At 39.6% G+C, this 18,915-nt stretch overlaps 1 protein-coding gene across 3 annotated transcripts in view; it reads right to left on the bottom strand.

Annotated features, from left to right (window-relative positions):
• The window catches only part of ARHGAP18 (Rho GTPase activating protein 18), a 135,797-nt gene that overhangs the window by 46,865 nt on the left and 70,017 nt on the right, over positions 1-18,915 (bottom strand). For all 3 annotated transcript variants that reach the window (XM_047758934.1, XM_047758943.1, XM_047758953.1), the window contains exons 3-5: positions 15,962-16,200; positions 11,474-11,537; positions 6,209-6,387 (exon numbers count right to left, since the gene is read on the bottom strand). In XM_047758934.1, the coding sequence (XP_047614890.1) occupies positions 6,209-6,387; positions 11,474-11,537; positions 15,962-16,200 (482 nt within the window). The remainder of the gene's footprint in view (positions 1-6,208; positions 6,388-11,473; positions 11,538-15,961; positions 16,201-18,915) is intronic.

Here is an 18,915-nt window from a genome sequence, read left to right as displayed (position 1 = left end):
CAGAGCCACAGCAATGCGGGATCTGAGCCGCACCTGCAACCTACACCACAGCTCATGGCAACGCCAGATGCTTAACCCACTGAGCAAGGCCAGGGATCGAACCTGCAACCTCATGGTTCCTAGTTGGATTCGTTAACCACTGAGCCATAACAGGAACTCCATCTAAAAACTATTACAAAAGACATGTCTTAAAATAGCAGTCCTCAAAGTGTGGTCCAGGGAAACAGAGAGGTACCCAAACCTCTTTTCAATTAATACTAAGACATTATTTGCCTTTTCCACTCTCATTCTCTTATGAAGTACAGTGGAGTTTCCAGAGTTTCACTAGATGTGTGGCACTGCCAACAGACGGAATGCAGAAGTAGATATGAGACTCCAACTAACATCGATTGAAGTCAGACATTAGAGTTGCGAAAATGTAAAAACCATGGCATGCTTCTAAACAATTTGTTTTAGAGAATAGGGCTAATTTTCATTAAGATGTTATTTACGTTCATCCAAACAGTATTATTTTAAATGGATTAAGAAATAGCTTTAAATTTCTCCATTCTAACATGGTAAACATCCATAGATATAACACAAAGAAAAGCCCCCTACATGTGCGTGTGCACACACATACCCACAGTATTTTAATTATTTATCAAGAGAAACTATTCCTTGGTCTACTTATTCACGTGTCATAGCTCGAGAACACAGGTCGGTGACAAACTTTCACAGAACTCAATCCAAAGAAATTCTTTACATTCCAAAATCACGTTGTCTTTTTTGTTTGTTTGTTTTGTCTTTTTGCCATTTCTTGGGCTGCACCCACAGCACACGAAGGTTCCCAGGCTAGGGGTCTAATCAGAGCTGTAGCTGCTGGCCTACACCAGAGCCACAGCGTCATGGGATCCGAGCCTCGTCTGGGACCTACATCACAGCTCACGGCAACGCCAGATCCTTAACCCACTGAGCAAGGTCAGGGATCGAACCCGCAACCTCATGGTTCCTAGTCGGATTCGTTAACCACTGAGCCACGACGGGAACTCCCCAAAATCACTTTGTATCAGCCTTCTCCATCATCTCAAAATCTTCCAGGGAATCATGGCTTCTGCAGAAAGCTGTGTATGCCTTCCTTATGGGTTCAGTCAGCGCAAACACAGAGAGCTGCAATCCCCAGGGAGACAGCGAATGCTCCAACAATATGAAATCACAGATTCTTGGCCAGAAAGTCATGCATCTGAGGTTCCATCAATGCACTAGAAGCTGTGGTAGTTATTTCCTTCGACACCAACACCCTTCCTGACTGTTAACAGGAAAGCTTTTTTTTGAGGTCCTCAATGATTTTTCAGTGCCTTAAGGGGTTATAAGACCAAAATGTTTGCAAATCACTGTCCTAGAACATTACCTAAAACCTTCAACTTTTGGCAACTGAGCAGCAAATTCCTTTCAAGCAAACTCAACTCCAAGAGAGGATCTTCTACAGTTCCCACAGAATCTTCTTCTATAGAACTTGCTACAGTCTCAAGAGAGTCTCCTATAGGAGAAATGAGATCTTTCTTAACTTTCTGTAACACATTTTTCCCTATGAGAACATTAAAAGAACAGCAATAGATAGCATTGTTAACGCAGCTCATGTGAATTTCCAGGATAATTTCCAGTGTTAGCGGTACAGTGCATTAAGGGTTGACAATGTGGAACCATACACCGTGGTTTTCCTTTTCTCTTAAATATTACTGCAAGGGTAAGACAAAAATGGTAGTATCATCTTTGATAAATGTCTCTCATTCTATTTTGCAAAAATCCCAACAGGATAACTATTACAGCATATTCTAGGTGGGGAGACTGAGGCTCATTAGGAGACAAAATATGCCCACGTGGACAATGACATAAGAATGCAAATTCAGATCTTCTAAGTCCTCAATTCAGTAACCATTCTGTTCTGCTCCATGTTCCTTGTCCCCTGAAGCGGGCAGGGAGGAATCTAGGTTGATCAGTATTGATGTGAGGCTGTGAACCCCCCAAGGACAGGAACCGAGTTTTTTTTTGTTTTTTTTTAAGGGCCGTATCGGTGGCCTATGGAAGTTCCCAGGCTAGGGGCTGAATCAGAGCTACAGCTACCAGGCTACACCATAGACACAGCCACAGCAATGCCGGATCTGAGCTGTGTCTGCAACCTACACCGCAGCTCACGGCAACGCCAGACCCTTAACGCACTGAGCAGGACCAGGGATCAAACCCATGTCTTCATGGATATTAGCAAGGTTCGTAACCTGCTAAGTCACAACGGGAACTCCGCAGGAAGTGTGTTCATCACCTCTATATCCTACTGTAGCACAGCCCTGAGACACTGCAGGTGCCCTGTCCCAGTAAATGAAGACACATACCACACCCAGAATCAAGCTCAGTGAGGTGCTAGACCCCTGGCTGATGCTCCTCCAACCTCCTTTGGTTTGCAGTGAGCTTCACTTTTAAAATCACATAAAACTCTTCATATTTTCTTCATGCCCTGCCCCAGAATTCTGCTAATTGCTTTGTTTTCTGAAGGGCTGAACCAATCCTATTTACCAACCACTTATTTAAAAAAAAAAAAAAAATCCTAAAGGTTTCATTAAAATCAGTTGCCTTTGGTCTAATAAGCCAAATCCACGTAATATAATTATTTAAGGCATTACCTGAAGTAAATGTTTAAAGAAACCTGAAATATTATTAGTTCAAACATTTGATTTACCCAGCAATATGTCATGAGCTTTATTTATTTATTTAACATTGTGCCTAATGAAAGGAGTTAGTTCTTTATCCCAATGTTTAATTCATAGCAGCGGCTTTAAATATTTATGAAGCTTCATGTCGTTTTTGTTTAGTTAATAGACTGGATGGTTCCATCCGTTGGCTAAGAGATGGCAGTGCAATTTTAGCAAGAGAAAAGCTCTTTACCTTTTCGGTAAATGTGCTTAGGAAAAGGACTGAAATAAATTTTTTTAAAAAATATCAGGTCACTGGTTCCTAAGTGTTACCATAAATTAATCAGGTAGCTCTCCCGAGCTGTACCCTCTTGTGTAGACCTTGAAATATGAGGGGCCCTTTAGATACTTTAATCGGTAATGATGGACTTGACTTTTTCACTGATCAAGTCACTCTAGCTTCAGCTTAGAAAGCAGGAGACCTACTCTTCCCTGGTCAATTTCCACAGATGACTTCTTATCATCTGCTAGCAAATTCATTTCCTATCTAAGATTTTCCCATGTGTAAAACATGATTTTATGACTGTGTTTCATTCATTGTCATTCTAGAGAACGAATACTTTTCTAGATAAGTGAGGTTTGAGGAAAACTTCCACATGTACAGTTTTGAAATTTTCTTGATTTTTTAAAAGAGAGAGCAGTAACCATCATTTAACTTTTCCAGGGCAATTCAGGATCATGATCCTACACACTTATTTTTGTATTGTACAGAAAAGGGTGTCTGCCTCGGGTTTTTAGTCTCCTCACTCTATCCTAAACTAACATTTCTTTTATTGTCCTTCTGCTTCCACCAGAGATGTTCCATTCTCTAGGAAAGTCTCGACATGGGCCTCCATGTAAATTTCTGGAGTATGCGTACACAGAGCATTGTTACAGACAAGCTACGTTGCTATAAAACATGAATTTATTTGAATTAAACATAACTCAGTAAGAATCCAAAAGGCACTGAACAAAGACCTAAGAACTAAAATGAAGGCATGCACCTAGAATACAGGCTTTACCATAGTTATCATCTCAAGCTACAGAAGAATTCCTAAATAAAACCTTTCATGGTCTTAGTCTCCCAAGACAAGGCAAAGGAATGCTATTAAATTTCTATTGCATATGATAGACTCAACAAACTAGAATCTTCTCTATATAATATCCCAAGTTATCCTGAAGAAGTCGTCAGTAGCGCCAATACAAAGACACGTAAACTTGCACCTGAATTAGATGCACATATACCTTCAGGGCACATCAAGTAGCGTCAACATGCATCTTCCAGAAAAAATTCTGGCTTCAAAAGCTTAGTCACTGAAGCCAAGCCCTAGCATGCCATGTAATCTCTCCAACTGTTTCTTTGTATGAAAAGAGGAATCACGGTTACCTAGCTCATACTTTCTAAGACATCTTGGGTACACAAAATACAGTAAGTAGTAGCTAAATTTTCAAACTAATACACATTAAAGGTTATGTGATCTCCAAATGTAAAAGGAGAAATTTGAATCTACTGTGCGAGATCATAGAAAATTAACAAAGACAGCTCAATGCCATAGGAAATGAACATAAAATGAGGTCAACACAGAACAATGTATTATATAAAGCCTAGTGCTTATTTACAGAAGCAAGAGAGTATGGAGGAGAGATGGAATTTATGGTTTTATCTGCTTAGACTCCCCCCTCAGAGTAATGAGTAGAAATGTTTACTTCACCAGCCAGGCTGATGACATGTAGAAAGCTTACAGTATGTCCATGCCTTCTAGAAGATACACAGATAAATGGTTGTATAGGTGAGCAGATGCATATGTGCATAAATAAACACAGTGACAATAATTATCAAAGCATGGCATCTTAATAGTTTAAAGAATGATTTCATAAATTTTAGCTAACGTAAGTTCACCAAGAGGAAAAGATCTCATGGTAACACTAGATACTGACCTAGACCCCAAAGAATAGATTCAGGCTTCCTTGGTAAACAAGAACAGAGGGGTAGAAATGGGAAGGTCATTTAAGTGTGGGCACAACATGAATAAAATCAAGAAGGTAGGAGGAGTTCCCCTGGTGGTCTAGTGGTTAGAACTGGGCACCTTCACCACTGCGACGTGAGTTCGAGGCCCTGGTCGGGGAACTGAGATCTCATATCAAGGTGAGCATAGGTTAATGAGTGTTGGGGCTAGGTGATGAGTATTAGGAGGTTCATTATGCTATGCTTTTTAGCTTTGGCATGTGTGAGATCCTATCAAATAAATAAGTGGATTTTTTTAAAAAAATAAGACTTTCAGTAGCAATGAGAATACTCAGGACAGAGAGGTCAGTTTGCAAACACAATCCGCTACTGAAAAAAATACGAGCTTTTTGAAGAAATGGATTCTTCCTGGTCTGAGGGGAGAAAAGTACACGGTGCGCCTGGAACATCTTGCACCAGAAAGCAAATAAGTAAAAGAATAAGGATATGTTAAAATGGCATAGGAACCAGCTTGAAGGGCTCCCTTTCATCAAATGTGAGTAAATTTAAACGTCAAAGAAAAATGACAATGATTTATAAAACACCCAAAGAAAAAAGGAAGCCATCAGTCCACAGCGCTATTCAAAAACAGAAAAAGAGAGCGAAAGCAATTATCATAGAAGACTGCCAGCCAATCAATATGGAAAGAAAAACAGAATGAGAAAATTACCATTTCTCAAACACTAGGTTTAATCATTGTTTCAGACAAGGAATAAAACTGCACGGTGAAACCACTGGGCGAGAGTTTACTGCTGACAAATAGGATATTCACACAGTCTCGAGGGTCTCAATTACTATTCAGTGTACACAGGAAAAGGTATCTTTACAGTAGGAAATCTGGTGACTATCTCCTTAACCAAGCAGGCATACTTTCATCCCCTATAAAGGAGCTGTCTGACGTCAAGCCTCTCTTTTGATGATGCAATGGGGACATAAACATCATCTAGGCAGTAGTCTGACCAAAAGTGTTTACCTTGAATCCAGTCATCAAGAACAGACAAAATCAGAAATATGATTTGGACTCTTCAAAAAAAAATTAAATCAAAACAAGGGGACCTGATCTAGATTCACGAAGCCAAAAAGACAGGACATCAAATGTAACACATGACCTTTGTTTGACTCCCAAGTGGGAGTGAGAGAGAAGCTATAAAAGACGATATTGTGATAACCGGGAAAATGTTAATATGATCACACACTGAAGTATCATTATTGTTTTCACGTTCAATTTCTTAAGCATTATAACTGTTTTGTTTTAGATGTGGTTATTTAAGCTTCAAAAAAAAAAAAAAAGTGAGTGTACATCCATAGCACAACCTACCCACAGACAGATGTAGAAAGACAGAAAGTAAAGGTTGTGCAGTGTTGCCTGTTGAATGGATCTACATGAAGTTTTGCGATTCTCTTCTTTCAACTTTTCCAAGGGTCTGAGATTTTCAAACTAAAAAGCTGATGAAAAAATCTACTCTGATGTTTCATGACATCTGAGTAGTGCACTACGTACAGGTAACGGGGCATCATCGCCTTTGCCCCTCTGGGTCTTCTCCTTGGAGTTTTCTTTCTGATTGACAGCTTGCTCTGCAAAGGACACCTCCAGATTGATGTCTGTTTCAGAAGCAGGAGCCTCCTCAGGCCCCACGGGGAACAGTTCCTTTTCACCAACAATTAGGTTAGATGCCTGGCCTGGGAAAAACACAAAAGACTCAAGACTCAATACATGTGCTTTGGTTATTTCTTTTTCTTTTTTTTTTTTAACTTCTAATGCATCAACTAGGTAAACCTTTAGGAAAAGTACGATTTACTATGGGCAATAATTAAGTTATTTTAATGGTAAAAAGGATAGTTAAGGAATCCTACCAATGGTGCAAGGGAGGTAGAGGAGGGAGGGTGGTGACTAGAAAGTCAGTCTTGAATTATGGGATCTTTCTCTGAGGTCACAATTTTTAGACTATGTCCAGTTCCAAAACATTGCTAGATGATCTCAAAATCTGAATGAAAAACTACACAAAAATCTAGGAGACTTAATTGTTGATTTTATACCAGGAGATTAAAAGCAAAAAATAAAAATAAAAATAAAAGCAAAAAAAGAGAAGAGAAGGAGGTTAATTTTACTCTCTCTTAGAACTATGATACACCATTTAATTTCCTCACAGTGGAACAGATTCCTGAAAAAGACTTCTGCCACTCCCTGCATGTTCTTTCTGGAATGTTATCTACCTATCATAGCAAAAATTCCAAAACCAAAGTTAGCACCAAAAAATGTCCACTGTGGGAGTCAAGTCTAGACGTACCTGGCACAGAAAACCAATAGGTTTGGCACCAGATTATTAAAAAAATTATAACAGTGCCTAAAACTATAAATCTAAGTCAAATAAGTTCCAGATACTTACATCAACAGTTCATAAATTTAACTTTTTTTTTTTTTTGGTTGGTTTGTTCTTAATCCTTCAGGAAAAAAAATTAACATTTGAAAATATCAGCTTTAAGCTTGGAAGGAAATACTTATAAATTAGATTCTTTGATAAGTTTTTGGTTTTAATACAACTTACATTAGGAAAAAAAAAAAAAAACCTGGAATCAATGATAAGATTGCTATTATTTCCTCATTGCAGACCTTTAATTCATGGTGAGTAGCTCTGGATTACATAGAGTTACATACTGCATTCAAATGCTGATATACTAACAGAACAAGGGGATGGAAGGTAAAGTTAATTTTAAAATTTAATAAATATGTCATGTACTTACGTATATTATTAAAAGTCTGATGCCGTCAGAAACTATATTTAATCTTCTATATATTTTATATATTTATAGTCAGTTAACTCAAAAACAAAATAAAATTGTTTGACTCAAGTGAAAATAAGAATAAACCTAAATCTAGTCTTTTTGACTCCAATTCAGGAAACAGGGTGGGCTTCGTGGGCAGAGGACCAATGTAGTGCTTAGCGGGCCCCCCATGCTGGGTTTACTGCTCTGCTGTGGCCATCGTGAAATTGGAACAAGAAGCCCTACATTTTCGGTTTGCACTGGGCCTTGCAAATTACATCGCGGGCCCCATCACATCTCACAGGTAAGAAAGTAAGTAAAAACTGACCTATATCAATTCCAGAAGTAAGAATAAACGTAAAACCTTTGACTGTATTTATCTGCTGCCATCTAGGCCACACCACGCTTCTCCAACAGCCTGTGGTAACTTTTTTAAAAATCGGCATAACTAGACCTTGCTCCAATTCGTTTTTAAAACATTAAATGTCAAAGCACAATTTCAGTTTTATTTTCCCACTGGTTTACAATATTTTACGTTTTACTGTGAATATGTATGTTGGTTTCCCAGGAAACCATTCTAAGAGGAAAAAAATGATTAGCCATTTTCTTAAATTAGAAGCTACCTTTCCAGAAGCAGAGTGTTGATAGACAAGAATGTTAAAACCACCCCCTTTTCTCCTTAACACCCCGTGTCACGGTTACACCACAGGAAACCAATGTTCTGTGCCGAATTCAAAACTGAGGAGAAAAATTCCAATTAAGTTAGAATACATTTAAAGCATATGAATTTCCTCTAAAACACGGTAAAAATGAAAACATAGTACAGAAAAGGCTGAGGGATCAATTGATAACTCAAGTTAAGGCAGACAGTAGGAACAACAGTTTCAGGAGTGACAGAGGGGCACCGCTAAAAGAAATAGATGGTTAATTGGCGAACAGAAGTAGCTATGCATCAATTACTACTCTCAAAGAGAAACGTTAACAGAGAAAGCTGAGATAAATCTTTTGGCTCTTAAATCCTAAAGTGTAGTAATATATTTTAATTTATTTTCCCCCTGGTTTTTGAAGTGGGTGAGAGCACTGAGTTAAAAATATTTTACGTAACTCCTTAAAGTTTTTCCATTGGCCAAAATAAACCGTATCTTTATTTTAAAGGATAATTTTCCTTCCTCCATGGAGCTCAAAAAGAAAATACCTACAATACAAAAGTTTTAAAAGTTATTTCGCCATTACTAATATTTCTAAATGTATGTATTAAACAGTGGCCTTTCATATACATAGAGTTGTCTAATTTGATGAAGCCAGCAGTAAATTAATTTGAAAGGCAACAGCCCTCACAATATTAAAATTTTATTATTTTTCATTTAGGATTAGTAACTTGGAATGTACATAAAAGCCCCAGTATAGGAAAAAAATATTTAAAATAGACCACATTGCTCACACTTTCAGATTGCAAGCAGAAAGAGCTCCACACAATATTTTCCGTGCATTTCATTCAGAATCTTTCCATGTTTGCCTAACACTGGGTAATTCACTGGCTAGCGAAAGTACGTGGCATTGCCCAGAACAGGTGCAGCAGTAAATACTCAGGGACTTGGATGGTGCTATGCAGACTCTTTATTATTCTGACTGGGGGCTCTCTGCCCATTTCACAGCATTCCAGCCAAAGCAGATGTAGATCAGGCAGCGACTGTGTCACATTCCACTCCGCTGCCGCAAGCTAGGTTGGAAAAAGACGCCTATGATGAACTTGTCTTCCAGAACTTGTGTTTGTATAGCCCACATCACCATCTCTGGCACAGGAGGAAAGCACTAAGAAAGGACAATGTTTTCCTCCTCCGTCCTCATTCAGCAACTGCCAGTTGCTCTCCCCCAAGCCCAAGGCACACTGACATTGGCACAAAAGGTGCATCTGTCTCTCTTGAGGACCCAGCTCTCTAGCCAGCCAGCTCTGGCTCTTCCAGTCTGCGTGCCACTTCAGCGTGGGCTGGCACAGAGACTGGGAGAAACACCCAGTCATTTCATTCTGATAGAAAACATGCAACTAAAAAAAAAACCTCCACAAAATAGTGAAAAGCAAGTGCTTTTATAAATAGACACACTTGTGTTGCTCTATAGACACATGCACACACTTATATACATACATATACGTGTATGTGAATATATTTTAAGACGCGTGCAGGAGAGGTTCTGAGAAAAGTATGGAAGGGAAAATAGAGATATCGGATGCGCTGAGATGCAAAATGTCCCATATATAGTAATTTTGGACTGACCTCTGATTTTTTATTTATTTTATTTTATTTTTTATTTTTATTTTTTTGTCTTTTTGCCATTTCTTAGGCCGCTCCCGTGACATATGGAGGTGCCCAGGCTAGGGGTCTAATAGGAGCTGTAGCCATCAGCCTACACCAGAGCCACAGCAACACGGGATCCGAGCCTTGTCTGCAACCTACACCATAGCTCACGGCAACGCCGAATCCTTAAACCACTGAGCAAGGCCAGGGATCGAACCCGCAACCTCATGGATTCATTAACCACTGAGCCACGACGGGAACTCCCCGACTGACCTCTGATTTTTACAGGAAGGTTGGGAACACTTTCCAGGCCTCCACAATCTACCTAACACTCCTCCTTCTGCTACTTCCAATCCAAATACAACACTAATAATGCCATGAACACTGCTGGTGCCAGGTCTTAAGAACATAAACAAAAGAAAAGGCCAAGTCCCCAAGCAGGATTCAGGCAGCCCCAGCCTACCTTTGTTTTAAGTAACAACACATTAAGGATTAAATATTTTATTTTATGGCTATACCTACGGCATATGGAAGTTCCTGGGACAGGGACTGAATCCAAGCCACAGCTGCGAACTACACTACCGCTGTAGCAGCACTGGATCATTTAGCCCTCTGCATCCGGCCAGGGATTGAACCCGTACCTCCACAGTGACCTGAGCAGCTAGAGTCAGATTCTTAACCTACTGTGCCATGGTAGGAACTCCAGGATTAAGTTTTTAAATTTTAAGTCTAGGACCTTAATTTAGATTTCTCCTTTTTCGAAATCCACGAAATAGTTATCAATTCTTTTGTGATAAGTACTAGTAATGTCTTAGTATCTATTCCCATCCATGCCTTGAATTTCAAATCCACTTCTGAAATAACAGATACGGAAAAAAAGAATAGAAAGGAGAGTTCTAATCAATTGCCCCCCCCCCCAAATCTTAACTTTTTATAAACGCTTTCCTACACTTTCTGAAATGTATTTATGAACTAAGAACTTAATAATTTGAGAATGTTCCAAATTCACTGCCTCCCCCCGCCCCCTCCCCGCCCCTTATTAGCTGTATGATTTGTGGTAACTTGAGAAGGTGACTTCACCTCTCTAAACCTCAGGTAGTTCTCTCATCTGTAAAATGGGACTGCATGGCGCTCTTGACTATATTAAATTAGGGAAATGTCTCTGCACAGGACTTGGCACAGGGTACACACTCAGGAAACTGTCTATGTACAGAGATGTTAGACCAGATACGGACAAGTATTTAAAAAAAAAAAAAAAAAAAATCAGGAGTTCCCGTCGTGGCGCAGTGGTTAACGAATCTGACTAGGAACCATGAGGTTGCAGGTTCGGTCCCTGCCCTTGCTCAGTGGGTTAACGATCCGGCATTGCCGTGAGCTGTGGTGTAGATTGCAGACGAGGCTCGGATCCCGCGTTGCTGTGGCTCTGGCGTAGGCCGGTGGCTACAGCTCCGATTCAACCCCTAGCCTGGAACCTCCATATGCCGCGGGAGCGGCCCAAGAAATAGCAACAACAACAACAAAGACAAAAGACAAAAAAAAAATCAAAGGCCTACTAGATGCACCGTCTCATGTAATTATTTACTTGGGTACTTTCTATGCATTTTTTTAATAGAATTTGCTTGCTAGAATTGAAGATGAATGTTTTCAAAAGCCTTATCTGTTTGTTACACTAATAAATGAGAAAATACAAGAGAACAGGTCCAACTCACCATCTTTCCCTGGGTATTTGTTTTCATCTGTTCTGACTGATTGTGATTCAGTGCCATCTGGAGCCTAAAGATAGAAAATGGGCCATTTAGTCATCTCCAACTCACAACCAGAGAAATAGTACTGTAAATAACTCTATTACTAACCTTTAGAGCACAAGATACATACTTAGAATGCTAACAATCACAGGAAAAAAAAGGGGAGGGGGGCTAAGGTTATCATCAACAAGCAATCATTCAACAATCATCATCCCCCACCACTTTAAGACACAATATTAAGCCTTGGGGGGAAATGAGCAGCATCAACAGTGTTCTGTCCTCAAAACCACCATGGTTATTGGAAGGGAAAAGACAACACCTCTGCAAGTTATCCGTTAACTGATGGGTAGATAAGCAAAATGTGAGCTCTACACACAGTGGAATATTATTCAGCAATGAAATGAAGCACAGATACATGCTACAACATGGATGAGCCTTGAAAACCTGATACTACGGGGTGAAAGGAACCAGTAACAAAGGCCACATGCTGTGTGATTCCATTTCTACGAAATCTTCAGAAGAGGCAAGTCACAGAAGCAGAAAGTAGAACAGAGGTTGCCTAGAGGTAAGGGAATAGAGGAAGGACTGCTCATAGGCATGGATCGTGGCGATGGTCACACATCTGTGACTGCACTAAAAACCACTGAACTGTCAACTACAAACGGGTGAAGTGGATAGTAGGGGAATGATATCTCAACAACACTGTTATAAAATACAATTACAAATTGACATGCATGGAATAAGGTAGATTCTTCAAAAAATTTAACAAAACACACCAGTAATAAATGAGAGATAATTTAAAACTAAATTACCAAGCAGGTAATAAGAGCTTAGATAGTCAGAGGAAGTCCTTTTTCCAGGGATTGGGGCAGTGACACCAGAAGAATGCAGCCCTCCAAGAGTTAATGGACACAGTGAAACGCAGCTGGCACCCCCCGCCCTAAGCATGTTCAAGCCCTACTTCCTCTTTTCCAAGTAAGCTTCAGGAGGACTTCAGAGATCAGGAAGAGGAGTCTAGATCAATCACGCAGAGGTCTGTCTGAATGAATGATGTTTTTCATTTGTTTCGCTTTGTAGGGCCACACCTGCAGCAAGTGGAATTTCCCAGGCCAGGGGTCAAATGGGAGCTGCAGCTGCCAGGCTATGCCACAGCCACAACAACTCAGGATCCAAGCTGAATCTGTGACTTAAACCACAGCTCACGGAAACAGCAGATCCTTACTTAATCCACCGAGCAAGGCCAGAGATTGAACCCCCATCCTTGTGGGTACCAGTCGAGTTTGTTACCGCTGAGCCACAACAGGAACTCCTAAATGAATTCTTTTTAAAATACTCATTCTCTGATGCTTGCCCGGAACTGGGGTGGGGGTGGGGGTGGGGTGAGTGAAACAAGAGTTTTGGACAAAGGGTACAAACTCCCAGAGTTTTGGACAAAGGGTGCAAACTCCATAAGTTTCTCTTATTTCTATAAAAGAAATAAGGTCTGAGGATCTAATGCACAGGATGGTGATTATAACTGACAATTAACACTGTTATTTTACTGTATTATATACTTGAGAATTGTTGAGAGTTGATCTTAAATGTTATGTCCACACTCAAAAAAAAATCATAATTTTTTAAGGGGATGGAAGAGTTAATTATAGTAGTAATCAAATAAACAAATAAAAATAATATACTCATTCTCTTGGATTTTCATCGCTACAAAAAAATAAGGTAGTCTTTGTAGCCCCCTCACCACATACTTCAACTCCAGTGTTATCAGAGAAGGACTCCCCACTTCTCTACCTGCCGTCTAAGAAGAGCCTAGCAAAGCACTGGGGCAGGTCCCTAGAGGTGCTCTACTTAAGAGATTAGACGTAGCCAGGACAGTATATCATGGGAACTGGTACTACCAATCATGGAACTGGTAAGAAGAGTCGTGGCACTTCTTCAAACCACCCCCCAAGGCAAAGCAATACCATCTTCTTCACTCTGCCCATGAGGCTGCAGAAGGCTAGCCCTCCATGGCACAGTGAATACAGCGAGTAATTCAGATCCTACATGTGAACACGTATTTTGGAGCCTGTGGTTGGAATTGTTTTCCTAAGCAACTGAAGATGACAGTGCAGAGGTATTGCTTCTGTATTATGTTGATTCCATTTAAAATGGAAGAGCTGGATATGGACAGTCATCTCTCAGGATCTGTGCGAGATTGGTTCCAGGACAACTCCTGCCCCCAACACCCTGCCCTTGAGGACACCAAACCTGCAGGATGCTCCAGTCCCTAACCAAAAAAAAAAAAAAAAAAAAATGGCAGAGGAGAGGTGCAGAACCCGGGGATATGGAAGTGCCTATTGTTCTTCTTTGAGAACAGAAGAACTGCAAGTCAAGATGGCTGGCCCATGTTTGCTTTAAGGATGAGGGACATATTTCTAATAGGTGGCAGTGTTTCAATAAAAGGCATGCAGCACAAGCAAGTTACCATTATTTTTAAGTTACTTGTGCTATTTCTCTCTTATTGACTCCATCAGATGATATAATCCACCAATCAGTTTGGACTCAAACCACAGTATTTAGAACTTACCAGGAATGTGCTGAACAATGTTGCTTCTAGCATTGAGCAGCAACATCCTCTTGGAGCCTGGCAGGAATCCCACAGTATATAGTTTGCTGAGGCTTAGCTCTCTGCCCCCTCCCCCTTTGTGCTTCCTCTTAACTCCCTCAGGGAAGGAGATGGCATAATAGTCTATTTCCTTGCTATTCCTTTTTCTACAGCTGGAAACCAAGTGCAGTCCTTCAACCCCAGTGGACGTCCCAAATAACCACTGGGTAGTAAGCAAGTGCCTAACTGCCTCACAGCAGCAAGAGACCTGCCTGAAGCAATGCAATGACCCCCAAGACACCTGTCAAATGGACTGGGTTTGAATCTACAATTGACCATGCAAATAGAGTAGCAATCTGAAGCCATAAAGGATTTCTTGGAAGACTGAAATGTCTACAAAAAGCAAAAAAAAAAACCCCTCTACATGACAGAAAGATACCTTAAATATAAGCTTTTTTATTCCCTCATTTTAAAAAAAGAATCATATAATTTGTTACCCTTTATTTATAAATACAACCTTATATATTCACTGACATTATTTAATACCACAATCATATATGGAAACCTGCATAGAGCAGGATGCATAGTGGTTAAAAGCATGCATTTAAAGTCAGACAAATTTGGGTCTACTATCTACAGGACCATTGAGCAAGTTTCTTGGAGTCTACCTCCGCTGTAGAATGGAAAAGATAAAACCTCAGTCACAAGACAATGATAAGGATGAAATGAGATAAAGCATGGCAAGGTAGTCAACACAGTAAGAGTTTGGTCATAGTGGCAAGAAGTATGATTGCTATTAAGATCACTGCAATCATCATTCAAGATTCCTTCTGTTTGTTCTCATTCCAAGCCCTCAACTTCTAGGCCTTCTAGGCCAGAGCTATTCCAAGAGTCATCTGAGAACAGTCCAGTCTGTAAATCAACTTTTTTTTTTTTTTTTTTTTTTTAGGGCCACACCTGCGGCCTATGGAAGTTCTCTGGCCAGGGGCTGAATTGAAGCAACAGCTGCTGGCCTATGCCACAGCCACAGCAATGTGGGACCCAAGCTATGTCTGTGACATACACCACAGCTCAAGGCAATGCTGGATCTTTAACCCGAGAAACAAGGCCAGGGATAGAACCCACATCGTCATGGATACTAGTCGGGCTCGTTACTGCCAAGCCACAATGGGACCTTCCAAGACTTTCTTGACAAAGGAGCAAATGATAATAAATTTCATGCAAACTCTTTAGGTCTTCATGGACAAGCAATAAATCACCTACCAACTGGCCGGACCATAGAGGTCTCTTACTTGGACCAGGCTTTCCTCAGTGGCCATCGGTCCCAGAGTTGCTCACTGGTTTTCAAGAGCGTCCAACTAATAAATTCATCATCTTGGCAAATATCTACTCAACTCTTCTACATGCTAGGCACTGTGCTAAGAGCTCGACAAAAGGGGGAAGTTATTTCATGTGTCAGAGTTCCTGTTTTGTAATCCAGCTGCAGTTACTCCCATCCATTCATCCCCACGTGAATCTAGAAAAAAGCAAATTTTCCTACGAGTGTTACTAGAGAAGGAAGAATTCCCTCCATCTGACTGACTTTTCTGTAAGAAACAATCAGCTGTCAGAGGGCCTGGGGGGTTGGTACCACGGACACCTAACACAGGGTTTGTCACAGAGAATTTTAACATGCTTAATTTCTGTCCCATGACTCTAACTTCCAGAAGGACAGGGATCCAATCTCTCTTGATCACTGACAGCATGGAGCTTTAGTGCCTTGCATATAAGTGCTCATTATGTTTTTAAGGATTCAAATTAAATTGGATCAGTCCTGGGTCCAACTGAGTCTAAGCAATTATTCCTTTGCTTTATTCATAAAGAAAACCTACCTCTTTTTCTTTGGATTCCCTCTGTTGAGCAAATATGTCTCTGACGTCAGGAACCTGGTACTGTTTGTTTTTTTTCCTCAAGGTCTGGGAGACAGTCTCTACCCGTTTCTGAACGGCTGCTGCCTGGGTCCGGGTCAGTGTGGATAAAAAGACCATGCTTTCTTGGGGATCTCCAGCAGCCTCTCCGAAGAGATTGGACAAACCCGCCTCCTTGAGCCACTCTTCTTCCAATTCTCCCTCTAAGAAGGCAGACAAAGATGGGATTTGAATGACAAAAGATGAGAATTTTTAGCCTTTTTAAGCTGTTTAAAAACTCTTACAGAAGCTCTTCTATCACAACCAAACCACAAGGCTAAGAATCATTATCTGAAACTTGGACAACTGCCATAAACGCCAACCATAAAGATATCAAATTTTAGATCCATTTCATATATACTCAATTAAAATTTTTAAATGACTTCACATGTGATTAACCTCTATAACTTCCCTGCAGATTAACTAGAGAAAGATAATACTGTTCCCTTCCCAGAGATGAGCAAGCAATGAAAAGATAACTTCCATCAAGTTATAGAAGGAAGTCGATGCTGGGGATAGCCATTAAAGCCCAGTTTCCTGGCTTAAATTCAGCCCTACCCGAGAGTCCAACCCTAATTGATGGAAAGACTTATTTTCTCTGCTAACTGTAGCTGACAGGGAGTGTGGCAAAGAAGTAAAGAGCATCTGGACCTCAGAAATTCATCAATTTCAAATTAATTTTTTAATCCCCCTAGTCAGCACATCAGATTCATTTTTTTTTACAACTTTTTAGAAAGCACACTATTTTCAGGTTTTTTTTTTTTTTAAAAAAAGCTTATTATAGGAAACTAAGCAACTAAATCAATTCAAAGCACTGAAAGGAAATAAACAGTAACGCAAATGTTGTGTAAGGTCTACTAAAGATTATGGAAAAAGATTATAGGTTCACTCCAAGCTCAAAGCTTACACAAGTGAAAGACCAAGAACTTGGGACACAAAAACCCTTTACCCCATTTCTGCACCATGATGGCCACCTCACCTTGACTAAGTCACTTAGCCTCAAGCTGACTGTGTTTCCTTGTCTGTAAAGTGAAGCACAGCTGCCCTGGCTGCCTCATAACCAAATGTGAGAATGCTACGTGGAAAGAACTGTGCAGAGCTCTCTTATAGCCTATATTGCATGATGCGGTACTGACTGGTTTGGCTGTCCATTCTTCTCCACTATATAAATTCCATGAAGGCAGAAATCAAATATTAATAAAACCGGCTTCAAGTAACATAAGGCAGTGCTGGACGCTCTGCATGCCAGGCAACAAAACCTGTTTACTGACTTAAAATGTCAGCCATTATTATTAACGCTGTTAAGGTCCAACTCAGCCTAAGTGTACAAAACCAAATGGCCAGAAAAAAAGCTGATATTGTCATGATAAGAGAACTAAACAAGATTACAATATAGAGTCACTTGTTCCATTAAAAAGCAGAGGTAAAATTCAAACAACTTAAAGTCAAAGAGAAGACATGGGTTTGAAGGAACATTCCCAATGCTTGACTATCACATCATGAATAATAACCTATGAATCCATTTTAATCTTGGAGAATTATGAAAAGGCTAATGTAACATATGCCCATGTATCAGCCTTGACTGCTCTCTTCTGCAGAATGTTTTCTCCTTACTCGGTAGGCCTCTGGTATTTTGCTTCCATCTTAAAACACTAAGACAGAAAAGTTGAGGAATACTATTAATTATCACAAACAAGACCACACCGGATTGGTCAAGTGAGAAAGAATGAGAGTAAAATGAAAGAGAATCCAAATAAAATAATGATCTGGTTATAATTTTCTTTTACAAACCGAAGAAATGTTAAATTATGAAAAATCTCCAACTTTTCATTTTAAAGTATTATTGGTTGCTTCTTTTTCCCCCCCCAAGCAATGTTACAGCAAAGGACAATATTTATGCACATTTCGGTACTCAACAACTTGATGCTAAGTCATTTAGTGTCATTACATCGCCTGTTTATAAACATGGTCCTATTGTATAGCAAAGAGGATTATATTTAATGTCCTATGATAAACCATAATGGAAAAGGTTATTTAAAAAAAAAAGAATATGTGTGTATATATATATATAATATACATAATATATGTATGTATAACTGAATTGCTTTTTGTACAGTAGAAATTAACACAACATTATAAATCAACTATACTTCAATTAAAAAAAATACACACAAAGAGGTCTCCTGTTGAAAAAGAGATCACTACTGGTGAGTCCTGAAGCACTGACTGTGGCTCTTACCTTTTTGGCATTTATATCAACTTATACACCAAAGACATACTTCCAAACTTATGGATGGCACAAGGCATAGAAAGCAAGCTAATAAAATAGATGCCAGAGTTGGGTATCAAGAAACCTAGGGTCTACTTGAATTTAAGAGATTAACCAAAAAAAGTATGAAATTTAAGGGAGGAAGAAAAGTTGTTTTACGTTTTTCTTCCAGAATATCAAGTATAGTAATAGAGACTGGGAGAAATGTGGCTGAAAAGAGACTTGAGAGAAATTATGAACCAAACGCAAAAAGATACATGTATGTATCACGGGGTCATCATGCTTTACAGTAGGAAAAAAACTGCATTGGAGAAATAACTATTAAAAAAAATTATTTAAAAAACATATATATAAAGAAAATATATTGTTACCCTTGCATAAGAGCAATTATTCAATTAAATAAATTTGAAAAATATGGATTAAAAAATACAAGAAAGAAGTAAATATGGAGGCTAACCATGCTAATGCCATCTTCCAGTGTCCAAATGTATACTCCTTAAACCTTGGCAGTGCAGCCCATCTGGAATATAATACTTTCAAAAATAAGATAGGACGGGTCAGCAAACCAACAATGAGGATTGGTCATGTGACTCTTCTTCCCTCTAGAAAA

Source organism: Phacochoerus africanus, chromosome 2 (genome assembly GCF_016906955.1).
Source record: "Phacochoerus africanus isolate WHEZ1 chromosome 2, ROS_Pafr_v1, whole genome shotgun sequence".
Taxonomy (NCBI): domain Eukaryota; kingdom Metazoa; phylum Chordata; class Mammalia; order Artiodactyla; family Suidae; genus Phacochoerus; species Phacochoerus africanus.
The sequence above is the reverse complement of the archived record's forward strand: the minus strand, read 5'-3'. Positions and strand labels throughout refer to the sequence as shown.